The following is a 21,849-nucleotide window of genomic DNA, read 5'->3' on the forward strand; positions in this document are numbered from 1 at the left end:
GTTGCCTAATCTGAGTGTTTCCAGCACCTCCTGATTTTATTTCAGAATTCGGGTATCTGCAGATTTTTTATTTTCATCAACTAAAGGTATATTCTCTTTAATGTGGTTGTTTTTGTTATTCATATGTATTTATTAATACAAAACAATATAAAGTAATATTTATCAAAACTAATTGTACATGGTTATGTTTTCTACAGGAACAGTATTGCAGCTTCAGCTGTCTGCATGTTTAATCTGAGTGCCATTACTCAAGTTTTTTCAGGGCCATTCAAATTCCAGGAGAATTCCCGTTCAGCGTGGCTACCTTTTACAAATCCTAATCCTGATTTTCAGGTACTTACAACTCAGTAAATTTCAGGTGATTATAACTGAACTATAACAATTCTCATGAAATTTCTTTGTTCAGAAAAAAACAAAGCCACCTTAATTGTTTTTGTTTTGCTGTAATATGCCATGATTATTTCAGCCTTATTTGCTTTGCTTTATAAATCCCATCTGAAACTTGCCCTTTTGTTATTTTTGCTTTGTTAGTGTGGTACTATCGATTATGGTCCTTACATGAATCTCACAGAGAGGAATCTCCAAGATGCTCAAAGATTTATTCTTATGCATGAAGTGGTACAGCCGATATTTCCAATCCCTTTCTTCATTGAGGACAATAGTCGATTTTCCCACATCGTGGTGGATGTTGTGCAGGGAAAGGACATGCTCTTTCATGTTACGTACTTGGCTACAGGTACAGTACCACAAATAAATTTGCAATGTAAGATTGAAATGCTTTGACATGATTACACTTTATTTTTGGGAATGATGAGCACAATGACGTTTGGCAAACATTTATAAAAGGTATAGTCATTTTTAATAGATATATGTGATTGCAGATTATCTGTTCCCCAAAGATTGTGAAAGTAACAATCGTGGTTAGTGAATCAGTAGCTAATGTTTCATTTGTTTTAGTATTTAAAAACTAAATTATTTTGTGTATGTAACTGTTCAAATTTTTAAAATTTATTCAGTTCCATTGTTCGTTAAAGTCCTACGCCACAGGTGTCAAAAGATCTAAATACGTTATCTCAGTTATTTTATGCCAATATTGCCAACTGAACCTCATTCATAGCTGGTCATCGATTGAAGTCTTAAGTTGTACATTAGATATCTTCAACTCAATTTCTTGTTGCTGTGAATTTATTATTTTATATTGCATTTAAAAGTCCCATGAATGTATCCTTGATTGGCTCTGAGATTGATCAAGGTGAATTGTTAGCCACACTGAATGGAAGAATTTGTCACTTTATTATTGAGAAATGGATTTGGGTAAGCATTATCTTACATTTGGGATAATTTTAATTTTGACAATTGTGCAAAAAGGAGATATTGATACAGCTTTCTATTATATGTTTCTCTCAATCATAATGGTTGGCTGAATTGATGCATGTTATTTTAAATTATTGTCAAAAGACAACATTTGTTTCCAATCTTTTTGATTTAATCAAAATAATTTACTTTTTTTCATTTTCTACTTGTGCATTCTATTTAGAACAGCAACCTCAGCATAAATTTGTTGAATCCATAATATGCTATACATCCCAGGATAAAACAAAATCTTCAATGATTATATAATTCCGTTGGATGTAGAATAAAATATGTTGAATTCTTTTCATAAGGTTTACAGTTTCACGCAAAAATAAAGATTGTTATGCTTTAAAAATGATATTGAAACATTGTCCTTTGTTAACAAAATTATTTAAATAAAATTGTTAATGCCGAACATTTTGAATTAATCTTAGATTGTAGAAAATAGAATTTGGCAAAGGACCTTGTGCTATTGTGCCAAAATAGTGAAAGTGTCAAGAAATCCTAAAGCTTTTTATAGCCTTTGAGGTACTTTTGATGAGTTATCAGTGACATAATTTAGTAAATGTGCCAAGCCAGTTGCTACAAAGCCATGTCCATTACAGGTACACAATCCTTTATCCGGATATCTAAAATCCGGAAATCTCCAAAATCCGACAAGTGGGGAGAGAGACGGCAGCGTGAGTCAGGCGGGCGGGTGATGGGGGGGGGGGGGGGGGAGACAGCAGCACAATTCGGGAGAGCTTAAATCTGGCTTTACAAAATCCGGAAAAATCCGAAATTCTGAACACATTGTTCCCCAAGGGTTCCGGATAAAGGATTGTATGCCTGTAATAGCTTTGTGTGAGTGACCAGGAATCCTTTACTTTTAATAACACTAAGGTAAAAGTTGATCAGCACAGCCGTGGGATCTCTCCACCTATTTAGCCACGGGAATATGTTCATGTTAAAGGAGCTCACGGTGGTTTATTTTTAAAATCCCACAACCGCGGGGTCAGGGCCCTAGATGGCGGTGCCTATGATCAGTAGTGGCCACAATGGGTTGCAGACTCTGAGGAAGTGAAGACTGGTGCAGGACCCCAGAAAATGGGGAGACCCACCCCCTGTTTGAGAAGAAGTAGAGGAGATGACCCATAGGGCAGTGTTCACGGTGGCAGTCCAGTGAGGGGCTCTGAGGCTGAAGAACACACAGGCAGCAGGCTATTGGCAACTTGAGGCAAGAAACCCATGTGGGCTGCTGGCAACTGCAGTCAATGGACTCACACAAGGTTATGGATTGCTGGAAACTGGCTGAAGGGGTATCTGGAATCGGAACCAGGATGTGAGAGTGTGGAGGCTTCCTGATCATATAAGAGATGTGTATCTGGAGCTCAAGTTGCTTATGCTTCTCTTTCTCTGGCCGTAAGGGGCACTTTGGAATTCCTGCTGATAGCAAATCTTTGTCTGCCTTACAGTAGACAAAAAAGAAATTTTGAGTGATATCACATTTTCTGTTTTATTACATGACAGTAAAATAATCTTGAATCATAGCAGGAAGTCCTTTCCAGGTTCCACTTTCCTCTCATCTTATGATCTCTTGAATTACAGGATAAAGGAGAATGAAACGATATGCTTTCCATGTTCCCTGCTCCCTACACAAGAATTCCACTATTGTGCCCTTTTCCTCTCCACTAATGGAGAACTGTCATGAGTTGAACAGCAGGATTGCAATGAAGCACATTGTCACTTGCGGTCAGCAGCTCTCGCAGATCTTCACACTGAAGGGATTACCTTGAGAGAGAATCGGTGACCAGAGCAAGTACAGGTGCCAAATTTGTTGGCTAAAGGTTTGGCACACACTTTATGATTGTAAAAGATAAAGTTCTGAATTCAACAGGAGAAGGCATTTCATCATACATTATGAAATATTGAGTGCCATAAGCAGGAATGTCAGAAGGTATGTTGAAATGTGAAGAGGCATAGGGAAATCTTGCATCAACCTTGCACAAGGCTTTGCACAGAGTTTGGAGCCTGTCTTTTCTGGCATAGAAGTGATGTATCAGCACTTGACTACTTTGTTACAAAAGGAGAATCAACCTAATGCCTGAATTTGCATTGGAAGCTCGGGTTTCTACCTGTTAGGCTCTGCTCACTGCCTTGTAAGCTGTGGACCTCCTATTTTCTGCAATAGAGAACATCTGTGGCCTTTTGACTACAACAGAAAAGTGCAAAATGTTGCGGACATTCCTTGTAAAATTTAATGGCTATTGTGAGCTTAATTAATTGGCAACCTCCTATTGCAATGAAAACATTCATATCTGGGAGCAATTTTATGCTGAAGCCTTAAAATTAAGATTTACTGCTCTTAATTCTGCTGCACCACTCCCTCTAGACCAATGGGTCTCAACCGTTTCCTTTCCACTCACATACTACTTTAAGTATGCCATAGGTGCTCTGTGATTAGTAAGGTGGTATGCGGGTGGAAAGAAAAAGTTTGAAAAGCTCTGTTTTAATTGTACCTAATTGACTCGTTATCTGCACGGTTTCATAACACCAAAGGAAATGGGCCAATGACAATTTTTCTCAAGCAAAATATTTCAGTAACAATTGGGTCTAGAGCAGTGATTCTCAACCTTCCCTTCCCACCCACATCCCACCTTAAGCAATCCCTTACTAATCACAGAGCACTGATGGCATAGGGATTACTTAAAGTGGTATGTGAGTGGAAATAAAAAGGTTGGAAACCACTGGTTTAGTCTTAGTGTAAAGAGATTTGGAAGCACCAAACATTAATCCAACCGATGATTGGAAGTCAGCAACTTAACTATTGTGCAAATGATAGGTATGAATGTAGGAAGGAGATAGACAATCTTGTTAGGTGCTACCAGAACAGCAATCTTGATATCAACATCAGCGAGATTCTGGAAAGGGGGGCTGAAGAGCCACAACCTGTCCTCATTGATGGGATGGTGGTGGAGAGGGTGAGGACCCTCGTTCCTCAGCTTCCACAAAGTGGAGGACCTCTGTTGGAGCCAGCACATTGAGGCAGCTGTGAAAAAGGCACACAAAAGCCTCTACTTTCTAAGAAGTCTGAGGAGATTTGGCATGTGGTCGGATACTCTATCAAACTTCTACAGGTGTACTGTGGAAAGTGTACTAACTGGTTGAATTATGGCCTGATATAGAAACTCAAATGCCCAAGTACATAGAAAATAACAAACCTATCTAAGTTTATTGGAGTCACTCAAGAAGGCACTGAACATCACAAAGGATCCCCAAGACCCCAGTCGCAGCCTTACCTCACTTCAGGATCTTCTAAGTTCAAGAAGAGTTTATTTTCCAGTGGCTCTCAGACTTAGTGAAGCTCTCTCTACTTCCCTAACTATAAACTACGAGACCCCTAAAGGCCTGTCTGCATTAGTGAAGTATTATTTTGTTTTGCACCAACTGCAACTATAAATATTTACTTATTTAGCTATTCTTTTATATTTATCCTTTTTTTGTCTCATAGCGCAATATGATAATTTAATTTGTACAACTGTATTTAGTGTATTGTAACATGAAAGTCTGCAGATGCAATGATTGTTGTGAAAACAATGAAATTCTGGAGGAACTCAGCAGATCTCACAGCGTCCATAGGAGGTAAAGATATATAACTAATGTTTTGGGCCAGAGGCCTACGTTAGGATAAGAAGAAGCTGTGAGAAATGCTGTAAGAACTCGCTGTGTTTTCACTGTATTTGGTGTATCTTTTGTTCCTGTGCGCAGTGAACTGGGATTCACTGGTCATTTGTTGTGCTGATGGCTGGCCCCGCCTTCCAGCTCCACCCCCATCTGCTCACTTTATAACCCTAGTCTCCCGCCTAAACCCAGAACCCTTCTGAAGACTACAGCGAGACCCTACCCTTAGTTATAAGCTAATAAAAGCATTTGTTCTCCCTCCAGTTGTGAGAGCTTTTATTCACACTATAATTTTATTAGCTTTTTCCCTACTCAAGCCTAGTATGCTGTGATAGACCCTCTGTCACTCGACATGGGTGAAGAGTTCACATACTGGCTAGACTGCTTCCAGGCCTACCTGAACATGACCAGAGACGTCTTCCACACGGATGAACTCAGGAGGTCCACACTCGTTTCGAGGGTAGGATAAAAGGGTATATGAACTCAGGAGGTCCACACTCGTTTCGAGGGTAGGAATAAAAGGGTATACAGTCATCAGGGACTTCTCTATATATGACGCTGCTATTGAGGCGTTGAAGGCTCGGTACCTGAAGTCACAGAATGAGGTCCTAGCGAGGCACCGACTCGCTTTCCATTGCCAGCGGTCTGGTGAGACCATACATAACTACCTGCTGCATCTGGGGATGCTTGCCAAGAAATCCAGGTACGAAATGCCTATGGGCCGTCTTCGTGAGGAAGAACAGATCCAGGACGCTCTAGTTGCAGGGGTCCGCTCGAGGTACATGAGGCAGCGACTGCTCGAGTTGGGAAAGAAGGACCTGGCTAGTTACATCGAGCTGACCAAATCGCTGGAACAGGCCAAGCTCGAGAACGACTAACCCACTAACCCAGCCCTAAAAGCTGCTGTGTCCCATGCTAGGGAGCACTCCCACGCTCGGGATTGCTTTTACTGCAGCAAGAGCATGCATCTTCGACCTCATTGCCCAGAAAAATACTATGTGTTCCAGCTGTGTCAAGAAAGGGCAATGGCCTGCACTGGATCTGATTCCAGCCCCAAGCTATCTGCCCCGAATTCACCCGAACCCACGCTGTGCGATACGCTGATGGAAGGTGGCAGTGAGGAAACTGCATGAAAAGGCTCAGTGGCCATCTTGCCATGTCCCAAATTCAAACATCATTGGAGGAAGAATGAGGGCGGCCATCTTACCACGCCATGAGGTCGACGCCATCTTACTGACGCAGGGCAGCCCAGGACAGTGGGGGCCACTCAAGTGAGGAGTATGGAGTTTCCGGGGATCTAGATTCGATGGTCCTAGATCAGGACAGACCTCACCAGCTCAGCAACTCCATAGTGAGTGATAAGGTAAATGGATATTCCATTAAATGCCTAATCAATACAGGCTCTACTGAAAGCTTCATAGACTCAGACTGTGCAAAAATACAACCTGAAGATGTATCCTAATTGCTGCATATTTCTTGCGTCTCATTCACATTCTATGCGTACTCAACAACATTGTATAGTACATCTGTCGATTGTAGGGGGGGAATTCTGTAAATTTCGCTTGTATATACTTGATGAATTGTGTTGTTGGATCTGGATTTCCTGTGTCACCTTAAAAGCGTGATCTTTGAGTATTCTCATCCCCTCCCCCCATAACTGTTCAGAATGGAGGACCCCTAAAATCAAACCCACATGCAGCCTCTCCACACTGAATATCAACCGCCCCCCCTCCTTTCTGAATCTGTCCTCAGACTGCAAACCTATTGCTACCAAGAGCAGAAGGTACAGTACAGCAGACCGAGATTTTATAAAGTATGAAATACGTCTGCTTGACAAAAGTATCATCGAACCTAGTACCAGCCCATGGAGAGCGCAAGTGGTAGTGGTAAAATGGGAAAACAAGTCCTGGCTAGTAATTGAATATAGCCAAACTATTAACCAGTACACACTCCTGGACGCATACCCCCTCCCTCAAATTTTGGATATGGTGAATGATATTGCGCAGTATCGGGTCTATTCGACCATTGACCTGAAAGCTATCACCAGCTGCCAATCCATTCTGAGGATTTGAGGCTAACAGTCATCTCTATCAATTCTGGAGGGTCCCTTTCAGTATTACAAATGGGTTTCATTCTGGAGGCAGATGGATAGAATGGTGAACGAGTATGGGTTGAAGGCTACCTTCCCCTACCTTGATAAAGTCACCATCTGTGGCCACACCTTGGAAGATCATGACACCAACCTCCAGAGTTTTCTCCATGTGGCAAAGGCCCTGAGCCTCACTTATAACTCTGACAAGTGTGTGTTCAGGACTAAACATCTGGCTATCCTTGGCTACATGGTGGAGAATGGCAGCATTGTCCCTGATCCCTACAGGATACGCCCCCTGTTAAAGCTCCCCATACCCAGGACCACAAAGGGTTTGAGGAGATGCCTAGGTTTTTCTCATTACATCCAGTGGATCCCTCAATACACTGATAAGGTTTGCCCTCTCTTAAAAGCCACTAATTTCCCCCTCTCAGCTGAAGCCCAAACGACTTTTAACTACCTCTGGAACCACATTGTGAAAGTTGCCATGATCGTGGTGGACAAGAATGTACCTTTCCAAGTGGAAAGCGACGCTTTGGACGTAACTCTGGCCATTAATAACCTCAACCAGGCGGACAGGCCGGTTGCATTTTTTTCACAGTCATTACAAGGCTACGAGCTCTGGAACCCATCTGTGGAAAAGGAGGCTCAAACCATTGTAGAAGCTGTGAGGCACTGGAGGAACTATCTGGTTAGTAGGAAATTTGCGCTCTTCGCTGACCAGTGCCCTGTTGCATTCATGTTCAATAATGTCAAGAAGGGAAAAATCAAGAATGACAAGGATCAAGTTCTCCACCTACAGTTATGATATCACCTATTGGCCAGGAACTCTTAATGATGCCTTATCCAGAGGAAGCCTTGCCTCTGCACACACCAGCCAACTGCAGTCTCTGCATAATGAGCTCTGCCATCCAGGGGTTACGTGCATGGCTCATTTTGTCAAGGTGTGCAATCTTCCCTACTCCATGGAAGACGTCAGGAAAATGACCAGGTCTGCATGGAGTGCAAGGTCCACTTCTACCACCCTACAAAGGTGTACCTGATCAAGTCATCCAGACCCTTCGAATGGCTCAGTGTCGATTTTAAGGGATCTCTCCCCTCCATGAATGGGAACACTTTCTTCCTCTCTATTATTGATGAGTACTCCTGCTTCCCGTTCGCCATTCCATGTCCAGACGTCCACTTTGTCAGTCATAAAGGCCCTAGATTCCATTTTTGCTCTGTTCGGGTACCTCAGTTATTCATAGTGACCGGGGCTCAGCCTTTATGAGTGACGAGCTATGTCAGTACCTGCTGGTGAGGTTCAATTATTTAATTAGATAATCATAAAACCTAAAATGTTTTTGAAGCAAATGGAAAATAAAATTTTAAAAAAAGTTTGTTTATTGGTCACAAAATACCTGATACAGTGAAAAGGGTTCTTCTGCGAGCAGACTAACTGTTATCTCACAATTCACACAGCACATTTACAGAGTATAGCATTGGAATGAAGAAGAAAAAATAGCAACAAGGAAGGGCAGCAGGATTGTTCTGTTGTGGGTTCATTCAGGAGCCTGATGGATATGAAAAGGAAGCTGTCTTTAAGCTTGTTGGTCCACAATTTCACATTCTTAAGCCTCCTCCCAGAGAGGAGGAGGGAGAAGACTGTGTGTCTGGGGTGTGATATGTCTTTCAGTGTGTTGGCTGCCTGTCCTAGACAGTTGAAATGTGGATGCCGCCCATGGAGGGGAGGGAAGTTTGCATGCTATGGGAGATTGGAGGAAGGTACAGAAGGGAGTGAATGAAGCTCAGAACATAATACAACCACCCCCATCCCCCTCTTTACATGGAAATGTATTTTGTAATCTTGATTCATATTAAAAATAATTCACTTCTCATTCTTTCTAAAGAGGTAACCTCACACTTTAGTGACCTGTGAAAAAAGAGTAATCTTACAATTCTGGCAGATTCTAATTTATCCTAACTCTCCTTTTTGTTACCTAGCCTTTCCTTTATCTATGCCAGCACATTATTCCCAACCCCATGTAGTCTTATCTCAGGTATTAACTGTCCCTCTATGAGCTTATTATTTGGCACCTTGTTAAATTTTTTTCTGGAAATCTCAATACACCACCACTGATTTCCCCTTTATTTCTACACCTTCACACCCCCCTCCCAAAGAACTCAAGCAAATTTGTCAAACGTGATTTATCTTTAATAAAATAATGTTTACTCTGTTTATTGTCCTTATGATTTTTCTAAACACAACCTCCCATGTTCCCTTCTTAATAACAGATTCCAGCATTTTCCCAATGAAAGATCTTGGGTCAGTGGGGCTGTAGTTTCAAACTTTCTGTCTCCTTCTTGAATAGTTGCAAGACCTATTTTAAGACCCTAGGATGCAGGTGAGCAGATTGAAGTGATTTTTGTTACTTTGTACCTTTTCTCTAGTGGTTTTATACTTCCATCTCTATGGCTCCTTGCAGTGTAACCTCCATCACATGGCTGTCAAGGGATAACTTGAGCACCTTGTTGTAAATGAAACAATCAGTGAAGTGTCCACCAAGCAGACAATTTAATCAGATTTCCTCATTGTCCAACCACACTACTTTCATTCAATCTCTTTCCCTGTATTCCAACATTACAGTTTGAGGAACTGATCATCAAAGTTGTTTGCTGGTACTGTTTCAGAGTTTATTGCATCCTCCTCAGTACTAATGTTGTAAGTAACTTTCACAAACAAAAGTCTATTTCATTCTCCTGGAAATATTATTCCTTCTGTATCCCTAGAATAAAGATAACTATCTTTGGTGGGGGGGGGGGTGAGAAAAATATAATCTGTGATAAAATCAGATGCGTTATATTGAGGTTGCGTAATATTGATATTGGTAAATGAAACAATGCAACTCATTCTCTGGCCTCCAGTCCTACTACTCTTATCACTTCCATGGACATATAACTCTCCCATACCTTCTACCAATAAATTATCTCCCATTTTCTAATGTAGTTTGATCTGAGAAAACCATTTACATGTAAAGGTATAGAAAATAAAAGCCCTCCTAGACTGTTCCACTCTTCAACGTGATCATGGCTAATCATTGAGGTTCACTACTCTGTTCCAAGTTTCTTCCTTAAATGCCTTTATTCCTCCAGCCCTAAGAACAATATCTAATTCCTCTATGAATATATTTAATGATTTGGCTTTAACTGCAGTCTGATATAGAATGTTCCACAAGTTCACACTCTGAGGGAAAAAAAAAGATGTCATCTCATTCTTAAATGGTTTGTACCTTATCCTATGAACCTTGGTCCTGGACTCCCTGCTTTGGAATGACATTGGAAGCCCTGGGAAATTTCTACACTTGTGGTGGAAAGTGTGCTGATCAACTGCATCACAGTCTGGTATAGGGACACCAATAACCGCGAGTGTAAAGCCCTGATAGAGATAGTGGACACAATCCAGGGCATCACAGACAAACCTCTCCCCTCCATTGAGAACATATAAGGAGAATGCTGCCATCTGAGAGGAGCAGCAATCATTAAGGATCTACACCACCCAGCACACTCTCTGTTCTTGCTTGCTACCATCAGGAAAGAGGTATAGGTGCCACAAGACTCACACCACCAGGTTCAGGAACAGCTGCTACTCCTCCACCATCAGACTCCTCAACAACAAACTCTTATTTTACACTTTTTTTCTTCTCTATATTGCACAGTCAGTTGTTTACATTTGTTTATTTTTACATGTATACATTGTGTACAGTTTTTTTCTCACTACCAATAAATGGTAATTCTGCCTGGCCCCAGGAAAAAGAATCTCAGGTTTGTATGTGATGTCATGTATGAATTCTGACAATACATCTGAATCTGCTATTGAACACCTAATTCGTGCATTCAATCTCTCTGGTTCTGTTGGAATTTTATACATTTCAAGTTGACTGCTCTTGTGCAGTGCTTTCAGAGATCAATTTTAAACAAACTGTGACAGCTTTCAAAAAGCATACATGATATTTTCATTTTGTGAAATTTGCTTGTGTCCACTTGTGACTGATGTCATTGGAGAATTATCTGATTCATTTATGCTGTTGAGATAAACGTTCATCATTCTGCTCTGACTGTGATTCATTCTTCCAACAATTTGTTTGCTTGTCAATATAAAAGATGGTTCTGCAAGAGTAAAGCTTTTTTATAATTCCAGTAAATTGGTTTGAAGATTATGACATTACCCCCCCCCCCCCCACAAACCTGCATATGAATAGGGAAAGAAAACTCTGCATTATAACTGGGAATTCTCAGATACAAATCAGTCAACAGAAAATACATTTTGTGTCGGCACAAACTTCTCTTTGTGGCAACACTTATGTTAGCAAAATCGTTGAGCAGTTTCATTATTCATCATAGTTAAACCTAAAGTAACCAAGGCCAAATCTTTACTTCCAGCCATTTAACTTAACTTTAAAGTGCATATTGCACAAAATACCTGAATTTATTCTTCACAATATTTATTTGTTTTGTCGCAGTTGCATTCTCTGCTACCAAGGTAAATTGAATATTTTTGCTGCTGGGGATTTGGTTAAAGTGTTTTATCACTTTGTTATCTCCACGAGTGAAACTGATGGTATTAAGCTTCAAAAATAAGCACAGGTGAAATGTTCAGCATTTTGACAAGTGATATTTAATATGGCTCCACATGACTTAGTAGCTCCAGATGGATTAAAGTTATTATACTGAATCAGGATTTATTGACATGAACAAGTCATGAAATTCAGTGTTTTGAGGGCAGCGTCTTAGTGCAAACATGCAAATTATAACCATCTTACAGCAATATTATAAAAAATGTAAAAATACTAGTGCACAAAAAGTGAGGCCGTGTCTTTGGTTCATTGATTATTCAGGAATCTGATGGCAGTGGGGAAGAAGCTGTCCTTGTGCCGTTGAATGCTCATCTTTAGGCTCCTGTTCCTTTTTCCCGATGTAGCGGAGTTAAGAGGGCATGGCTTGGGTGGTGGAGGTCCTTGAGGATAGAGACTGCTTTTTTAAGACACCGCCCCTTGTAGATGTCCTCAATAGAGTGGAGTCTGGTGCCTGTGATGTCACAGACCGAGTTAACAACCTCTGGAGTTTTTTTTCTTGTCCTGAGCGTTTGCACCTCTGTACCAGACAATGATGCAGCTAGCCAGAATGCTCTCCATGGTTCACCTGTAGAAGTTTTTGAAAGTCTTCAGTGACCTACCGAATCTCCTCAGACACCTCACAAAGTAGAGCCGCTGGCAAGCCACTTTAGTGATTGTTTCAACATGGAGGTTCCAGGACAGATCCTCTGAGATGTTGACACCTAGGAATTTGAAGCTCTTGACCCTCTCCACTACTGAGCCCTTGATGAGGACTGTTTCATATTCCCCTGACTTCTTCTGAAATCCACAATAATCTCCTTGGTTTTGCTGACGTTGAGCACAAGGTTGTTGTCGATACATCATTCAACAAGCTGATCTATCTCCCTCCTGTACACTTCCTTATTGCCATTTGTGATTCTGCCAACAACTGTGGTGACAGAACTACAGTGTACATATGGCACAGTTAATCTGTTTAGCTGCATCTCATCCTTCTGTCATTCCATTGCTAACTCTTTCAGACTAATACACAATTTCCTTCTTGCTATTCTCACATGCTTTTTGAACCGACTGTACTTCGGACTTCTTATAGATGCTGCACGACCTGCTGAATTTCTCTAGCACTCTTGAGTATTGACCACAATCCCAGCATCTGCAGACTTTCCTGTTGAGCACTTACCAAAATAGCTTATTTTGAGTTCATTGATAAAGCAAGTGAAAATGGGCTAAAATTCTGGCTTTAAGTTCAACTCCAAAGATTTAACAAAAATGTGGACATAGCAGCTCTGTAGAGAATGTGCCAAATTTGTGACGTTCATTCAGGCACATTCCAAGGCTCACTTTTGAAGGAAAGGAAAATATCTCTGCTACCAATATTTATCTTTTGATCAACAATTTGAGCACAAATAACATTACAACATTGACCAAACATCCAGAGTATTATAGGTGCAAAGCACTGTAACATTCTAAAACTGACATGAATTCTATGAAAATGCAAGTATTTCCATTTTTTTGTAGGGCTTCTATTATATTTTAGACTGCAATTATTAAAATGTTAATTCTTTAGATTACAGTCTTGCTTTACCTCACGACTTAAATAAAGCTGTCTGGCTGACTGTACTTTGTTCTAATGAATTATTAAAATTGTATTGCTTGTTTTTGTAACTTATTTCTTAAACTGCTTTGAATGTGCAATTTGCAATTGATCCAGACCAGTGAATTTATCTATTGTACTTGATTAGTTTATGACAGGGTCAAAGCAAAAAGCAGAGGATTAAAGTCTTGCTATCCTTACACAAAGAAGAAAATAATTTAAATAGATTGAAGGATAATGCATGGATGCAGCTCATTTGGTTTACTTTGTGCAGACTAAACAACAAAATGGACATGAGCAAAATGCTCTCCATTATATTTGCCAATTATCGTCATTATTGACTTATTTGATGCAATCTTAAAAGTTGGCAACATTTCTGCCTCAATGGCTAAACCCACACAGTACCTTGCTAAGACATTTTTCAACTATTGGAAACATTATCACATCCTGTAATAATTTTAAGTGGCTCTATCTTGCTGTTCAGTAATCTGGATTTTTCTAATAAACAAATCTCCATTTTTAAGATAACTTTGTGTTTGAATTTACTCTCATCAGATAGCGTCCTATAGAATTTGGACTGTAATTTCACTTATCTCACATCCCTACTATATTCTGGAGCTCAAAACCTCTTCCCCTGATCTTGGTGTACTAGCAGCTTGCCAATGAGGAAATATTATTGTGTTAATTTTAGTTGACTTTTTAATATCTTGAGATATAGATTTTATTGGTTCTTACTCTTCAGAGCTGTATTGATTTTGATCAATATTATTAATGAAACATTATAGTGTCAAACATCAGATTTATAATTCTGATAAATCTGATGTTTGACACTCCACACATAGAATCATAGAACACTACAGCATAGAAACTGATGCTTCAACCCATCTAGTCTATGCTGAACTACTATTCCGCCTGGTCCCATTTACCTGAACCTAAGCCATAGCCCTCCATTACTCTTCCATCCATGTGCCCATCCAAATTTCTCTGAAATGTTGAAATCAAACCCTATCTACCACTTATGCCGGCAGTTCGTGCCACATTCTCACTACTCTTCAGTTGTGGAGCTTCCCACTCTTTCCACCCCCACCCCCATGCTCCCCATAAGCATTTTATCTGTCACTATCACAAAAAAGGAACACGGAAAATCTTGTAGTAGCCTCCTTGCAAGGACAAATGTTTCATGTTTGTGGCATTCAGGATAGCGTGTAATCTGTTAAATTGCAAAAAAAGCTAATCATTTTTATACTGACATTATTATGAGTATTAGCTGAATGACTATAATGCATCTCTTCATCCATTGGACTTATGTTGGGTTGGTTTAGTCCTTGTAATAGCTCAGTTAAAAAGTCTCAAGTGCTGCTGCATTGATCTGTTGATGGCAGACTTCTTAAACTTTGTAAATATCAGAGTTCATCGGCTTTGAGAAATTAACAAGTGGACGTTGTCTCTATCCTTGGTCATTTTTCCATCAGTCTTTGTGATCAGAATCTTTCTTGCATCTCCCTTACAGACTATGGAACCATTAAGAAAGTTCTTGTTCCTGTGAATCAAACTGGAAGTGGTTGCTTGTTGGAAGAAATAGAACTTTTTTCAGCTGATCAGCGAGAACCCATAAGGAACCTCCAGATCCTACACAGTCAAAGTGTTCTGTTTGTTGGCCTTCGGGAGCATGTGATAAGATTCCCCCTCAAACGCTGTGGTTTTTACAGAAGTCAGAGGTAACATTTTTGAACAGCCATAACATTTTAGTGTGTGAGAAAAAGGTTTCAGCTTCATTGTCAAAAGGTCGCATTCTACTTTCACAATTGGAAGGCCTCAAATGGGTTTTGGGGAGAGTAGGAGAATCACTAATAGTTAACTCTTTCCATGTACACTGGGGCCTTGAAATGTCACTGTTTCATGACCATTTTTCATTGTACAGGTAGGACCGTTTCCATTCTGGTGATGTATGGAGAAGAAATGTTTATTGAGAAACTGAGTTAAAGACCGTCTCTAAAGTATACTTAGGGAGAAATATTAAAAGACCACAAGTGATCAGTCAAAAAGACGTGACAAGTGATCTAGTGATATTAGAGATAGCAGATACTGTAATCTGGAGTAAAAAGTAAACTGTTAGGGGAACTCAGCAGCATCTGTGTGAGGAAAGAAATTGTCACTTTTCAGGTTGAGACCCTGGATCAGGGCTGAGCGTACAGAGGGAAGATGGTTGGTGAGAGAGGGTGACTGAATACCTGGTGGATGATGGGTGGAATTAAGTGAATTGGTAAATAGGTAGATGGAGCCGGGGAGAAGGAAAGGTAGAGAGGCTGGGTTATAAATGGAACCAGATGACGGACTTGGGGAAGGAGTGATTGGGGGGGAGGGTGGATGCGGGAGGTGGGGGGGGGGGGGTATGCGGGGGGTGGGTTGTTTAGACAGAGGCTAATGGTTGCTAGGTAGAAACAGATAAAGGGGGAAAAAAAAGTGATTTTGGAGTTTGTAGAACAGAGAATAAAGATGTTTGTTTCTTCTGAAACTTTTATCCTGGAAAATACTGAGGAAGGTGAGGCATATTCGCCTTGATTTTTAACACTAAATCAGAATCTCATCAGTTTATGTCCTAAAGCCAGTTTCCAGATTACCAATCTCTTGCCCCTTTCATTCCAGTTTGTCTAACCCAACCCTTATTAATCTCTCGTCAAACTTCCTTCCAAAACTGGTCATTAGTGAGTGCAAATGGTCAATTTGTGTGGTGGGAGGAAGGGGTCCAATAATGTGGACCGAACAACGAGAATCTCTTGCATAAAAGTTAAAACATTTGGTCTTCACCCCAGACATTATGCTTGGATGACACCTGGCTGATATAGAACTGGCCTGACCCTTGAGCCCTCTATTTCACACTGCTAGATTCTGTATTAGTATCAATCTTAGCTGCTGCTAATTTGAATCATTCAAAGAGGTAAAAGAAACCCAGCAAACTTTGTATGTGGTTGAACCGATGATGGAAAAATAAATCACGCAGAAAAGCTGTAAAGCAGTACCAGGAGAATGTGGGTTTTTGTAGATATTACATTAATCATGGCCAGTGCTGGCAGCTTGCAATATGTTGTGCAGCATAAATGAAACAATTGTGGTTGGTATACAGAGGCATGTTGAAGAGACTAGAGTTCTGATAATAGGTGAGTTTATCTGATTTGTTTTTGTTGTCTGAAGTGGATAGTGCTGACAGCCACTGTTCACTTGAATTTGCTCAGGGGATTGTGGGCATTGAGTAGTGATCACTAAAACCCATCGGTTGATGATTCCAGTTTCTCCCTTTTCAATTTTCTCCGCTATTTAGAAGCTGAAGGCAGAAACCACTCAACAGCACATTCTAGCTGAGCCAGCACACAGAGGTACTTAATAATGTATTGACAGTCATAGGCTTTTCATCTCGTATCGTCCATCAAATCAGCTTCTCATCAAAGGAGCTTTGTGGGCTCTTTTATGGCAGTTCAGTTCTGACTCTTCTATCTCAGACAGTCTGCAGGCATTAAACCTCATTTGGATTAAAATTTTCAAAGTAAAAATCACAATGTTATGTCTGGACTGCTGTGGAACCATTAATCAGCAGAAATATGAGGCTGAGGATTAACTATAAGAATTAAAAAAAAATAAACTTTATGGTTGAAATAATAATGGGTGTACATGTCATTGAATGCAAAGACAATAAGTACAGTATTATTTCTGAATTATTTGCCATATTTTGTAATTTTTTGCACTACAAAATAATTGCAATGTGGAACTATTGTATTTGACTGTTGTTTCTGTATTATCATTTCAATGGACATTTCTCCCTTTTATTTCAATATATTCTTCATTTTTGGGTGTAAATTTTTATTAAAGCTTGTTAAGATGTTCTGGTTTTGTGTCAGTGAATGTTGAAGCCACTGCTGAAAAAAAGGCGAAGCCCAAAACATCAGTTGCCTTTAGCTTTCTATGGATGCCACGTGACCTGCTGTGTTTCTCCAGCATTTGATTGCTGAGTTCACTGTGTTTTCTAAGCTGATGATGATCGCCAATTTTGTGCTTGAATTTACATTGCTTATAATATTTATCTGTTTCTTCTTCTTTGGCTTGGCTTCGCGGACGAAGATTTATGGAGGGGGGTAAAAGTCCATGTCAGCTGCAGGCTCGTTTGTGGCTGACAAGTCCGATGCGGGACAGGCAGACACGGTTGCAGCGGTTGCAGGGGAAAATTGGTTGGTTGGGGTTGGGTGTTGGGTTTTTCCTCCTTTGCCTTTTGTCAGTGAGGTGGGCTCTGCGGTCTTCTTCAAAGGAGGTGGCTGCCCGCCAAACTGTGAGGCGCCAAGATGCACGGTTTGAGGCGATATCGGCCCACTGGCGGTGGTCAATGTGGCAGGCCACCAAGAGCTTTCTTTAGGCAGTCCTTGTACCTCTTCTTTGGTGCACCTCTGTCACGGTGGCCAGTGGAGAGCTCGCCATATAACACGATCTTGGGAAGGCGATGGTCCTCCATTCTGGAGACGTGACCCACCCAGCTATTGCAATGATATTAATGTCAGTTCAAGTGTCTTCAAATGCTGAGAAAATTTTAGACACAGAGTGTTACAGCATAGAAAAAGGCTCTTCAGCCCAACTCATCATGTTGACCATGTTGATGATCTCAGCTAGTCACTTTGCTGGTGCTTGGCCTACATGTCTCTAACCTTTTCCCATCCACGTATGTCCTTTTAACTGTTTTAATTGTACCGGCTCTACCACTTTCTCTCGCTGCTCAATCCACATACCTCCGCTCCCTTCAGAATCTTTCCCCCTCACCTTAAACCAATACCCTCTAGTTTTAGACTCTCCTACACTGGCAAAAAGACAGTGAACACTCAACTTATCTATGTCCCTCATAAATTTGTATACCTCTTTAAGTTCATTCCCTGGCCTCCAATGCTTAAGAGAGAAAAATCCAGTCTAACCAGCCGCTCATAACTCAAGCCTTCAGTCCTGGAAACATCCCTGAGATTTTTGTTTGCACTGTTTCCTGTTTGATGACAGGGATCTTAGAATCGTTAGAACCCAATTCATGTGAAATTTGGTAGGTGGAAAGCCAGGTTCATCAACCTAGTCACAGAACAAAAAAAAACCAGTCTGGGGAAGTAAGCTGGAGAAAGGGTGTTTATTTGCTTTAGCCATTCCTCTTTTTTAATGATTAGTTTGGGAGGATTTCTATTTTCTGAGACCCTTATAAAAACTAGGTATGAACGATTTCAACTTGAGGAAGAGTCTAATGTGCTGTAGTTAAATTAGAGATTTTATTTTGCCTCTCCTGTTTTGTGTGCCAAAGATAACTTGTGGTCACCCCAATGGAAGGCTTCTGCTCCAGTATTCTGGTCACACTGGTTGGTTATATTATTTAAAACATATAATTAAAGCATTGGGCTGAACCCCTTCCTCCCTATATTCCCACTGATCCAGACACTTTGAACAAGTTTTATCTCAAATTATTTTGAATGTCTTCAACACTATTATTGGGGAATTCTGTTAAAGAAAAAAGGATTCCAAGGTTTTCTCTGCGTTTGATTCCATTTGTGTTGACATTAATGTCAACACAACAGAAATAATTAGCATCTATTATCACGAGCTTATCATGACATTAATGGGTTTATTGTCTTTCACTTGTACTTGTGCACCAAAATGCTTGCTGCAGCTGAACTGAACAACTACAAGAGCATACTTGATTGAATTAAGAAGAGACAGTAAATAATAAAGATTAAGTCATCCTAGTGCAAAAAAAGTAATTCACATTAATTTAAGATTTAGGACACCACAAGATTAAGCCTCTCCAAAATCAGTTTGAAATTCATGCCTAGCCTCCCAACCATGAACTTACCATCATTGTTGGGATTTGGATTTGTATGACAGCCCATATCATGTTGCCAACTTGTTTATTTTTCCATTTCCAATGACTGAAACGCTCCCATTTGAAAATGGCAAAGCTGTGTGCAAGGAAAGGGCTTTTGCATGATTTGATGCAATAATAGTGTTTGGGGCTGGCGGTTCAGAACAAGGTACCACATCCATGAAACAGTTTGATGATCTCTGACAGCAGACCTAGCCACACTCCAGGTACATCCAGAGCATTCAAACACAATGCAAAACCAATTAAATAAATAGATTTTTGGATATTAACAAAACCCAGCAGTTATGGAGCTCATGAAGAAAAGTTTGCTGAGGTAAAAGATCAGCCAGCAGCTTATTGAATGGCAGAGCATACACCAGGGACTGAATGGCTTATTCTTTCTTGTGACGTTCTTAAGCAATAAGATTAAAACTTGAAAATCTAAAGAAAAACAGTTTGTTTACAAAATAATTTTAAAAACATTTAAAACTCTGCAATTAATTTAAATAAAACTTGCAAGCTACCTTAAACTTTCCCTTCTCTTTCTTTCTCTCTTACAGCCACTCTTATCCATTCAAATAAATGGGCTTGTTATTCCTGCACCAGGGTCAACTGGTAGATTCCCAAATGTAATTGATGTGGAACTGCACATACTCTTGTTCCAGACCTGACCTTGTGAGGAACTTGTTGAAGTTCAGTTTCAGAATTGCTAGCAAGACTCGAACAGCATGTTCAGGGTTCTGTGTTTGTTCAAGAATCCAAAACCTGGAGGAACATACATGGAGAAACACCAAGAGTATAGAACAGAACTGCTGGTATTTTCAAGTTTGTTGAGGTTTTATGCTTTAATCTGATTTTTTTTTAATTTAAGAAAAGGGGGCAGATGGGAAAGATTTGTTTTCCTTGGAGTGGAGGAAGTTGAAGAGTGACTTTATGGAAGTATATCAAATTATGACAGTCACAGATAGAATCAATAGAATTGTTATCCCATGGTAGGTATATAGAAAACAATAGGATATATGGCGAGAGGACAGAGTTATAAAGGGAGAAGTGAGAGGAAAGTTTTGTATATGGAGATGTCGGAAACTCCCATCCAGAAGAAGTGGTGGAGTCAGATACAATCACTACATTGACGGAACATTTAGACAGATACGGATAGGTAAGGGATCGAGGATACTAACATAATATAGGCAAAGGGATTTTCTGCAAATTTCTGTGGAGTACAAGTCTATGATTCTGAAAGTCTAAGTTTCCAGCCTGAACTTCCCTGAATGTCCTTTGAGGGTTGAATGGGCTGATTAAGGACAGTCAGCATGGCTTTATGTGTGATAAGTCACGTTTAAGGAATCTTGCAGTGTTTTTTGAGGAGGTATCAAGAAGGAAAAGCTATGGATGTTGGCTGCATAGACTTAGTAAAGCCTTTGACAAGGTCCCACATGGTAGGTTAGTTCAGAAGGTTAAGACACAAGGTATCAATGGAAAGGTTGTAAATTCAATTCAAAATTGGCTGTGTGGGAGAAGTCAGAGACTGGTAGTGGATGGTTCCTTCTCAGACTGGAGGCCTGTGACTAGTGGTGTGCCTCAGGGATCTGTGTTGGGACCATTGTTGTCTATACCAACGATCTTTATGATGATGTAATTTGGATCAGTAAGTTTTCTGATGATATAAAGATAGGAGGTGTTGTGGATAGTGAGGAAGATTTTCAAAGCTTGCAGAGGGATCTGGACCAACTCGGAGAATGAGCTAAAAAATGGCAGATGGTATTTAATGCAGACAAGTGTGAGGTGTTGCATTTTGGAAGGGCAAACCAAGGTAGGACATACATTGGATAGGTAGGGAGCAGAAGAGCAAAGAGAATACAGATGCCTAATAAGGTGGCATCACAGGTGGACAGGGTTGTAAAGAAAGCTTTTGGCATCTTAGCCTTTATAAATCCAAGTATTGAGTACAGGAGTTGGGATGTTATGTTGAAGTTGTTTAAGACATTGGGGAAGCCCAGTTTGGAATATTGTGTGCAGTTCTGGTTGCCTCACTATAGGAAGGATGTCAACAAGATTGAAAGAGTGCAGAGAAGATTTACTAAGATGTTTCTGGATCTTCAGGAGATGAGTTTCAGGGAAAGATTAAACAGTTTAGGACTTTATTCCTTGAAACAAAGAAGAATAAGGGGAGATTTGATAGAGGTTTACAAGATTATGCGAGATATAGACAGAGTGGATGAATTAGGCTTTTTACACTTAGATTGGGGAAATAAATATGAGGTCATAATTTGAAGATGAAAGAGGAAAGGTTTGGGGGAACATTAGGGGAAAGTTCTTCACTCAGACTGGTGGGAGTGTGGAATGAGCTGCCATCTGATGTGGTGGATGTGGGCTCGATCTTAAGTTTTAAGAATAAATTGGATACATGCATGGATGGGGGAGGTCTGGAGGGTTATGGAATGGGAGCAGGTCAATGGGACTAGTGGAATGATGGTTGGCACAGACTAGAAGGGCCAAATGGCCTATTTTCTGTGGTGAAGAAGAATCCTCGCAACCTAACCTTCCAATGTTTTTCTTTGAACCTTATCCGATGTGGAATCCAGACTCAACTGATGGGGTTCAGAGGAAGAGGTCACGCAGCCCATGATCCTGCTGTATTTGCTGGGACAGAGTTGTCATAGATTCTCAGCTTCAAGTTGTTTATTACATA

At 40.4% G+C, this 21,849-nt stretch overlaps 1 protein-coding gene across 2 annotated transcripts in view; it reads left to right on the forward strand.

Moving 5' to 3' along the window:
• sema5a (sema domain, seven thrombospondin repeats (type 1 and type 1-like), transmembrane domain (TM) and short cytoplasmic domain, (semaphorin) 5A) overlaps positions 1 to 21,849 on the forward strand; it is a 189,308-nt gene that overhangs the window by 101,534 nt on the left and 65,925 nt on the right. For both annotated transcript variants that reach the window (XM_069913602.1, XM_069913603.1), the window contains exons 9-11: positions 198 to 333; positions 532 to 736; positions 14,796 to 15,003. In XM_069913602.1, the coding sequence (XP_069769703.1) occupies positions 198 to 333; positions 532 to 736; positions 14,796 to 15,003 (549 nt within the window). The remainder of the gene's footprint in view (positions 1 to 197; positions 334 to 531; positions 737 to 14,795; positions 15,004 to 21,849) is intronic.

This window comes from Narcine bancroftii, chromosome 1 (assembly GCF_036971445.1).
Source record: "Narcine bancroftii isolate sNarBan1 chromosome 1, sNarBan1.hap1, whole genome shotgun sequence".
Classification (NCBI taxonomy): domain Eukaryota; kingdom Metazoa; phylum Chordata; class Chondrichthyes; order Torpediniformes; family Narcinidae; genus Narcine; species Narcine bancroftii.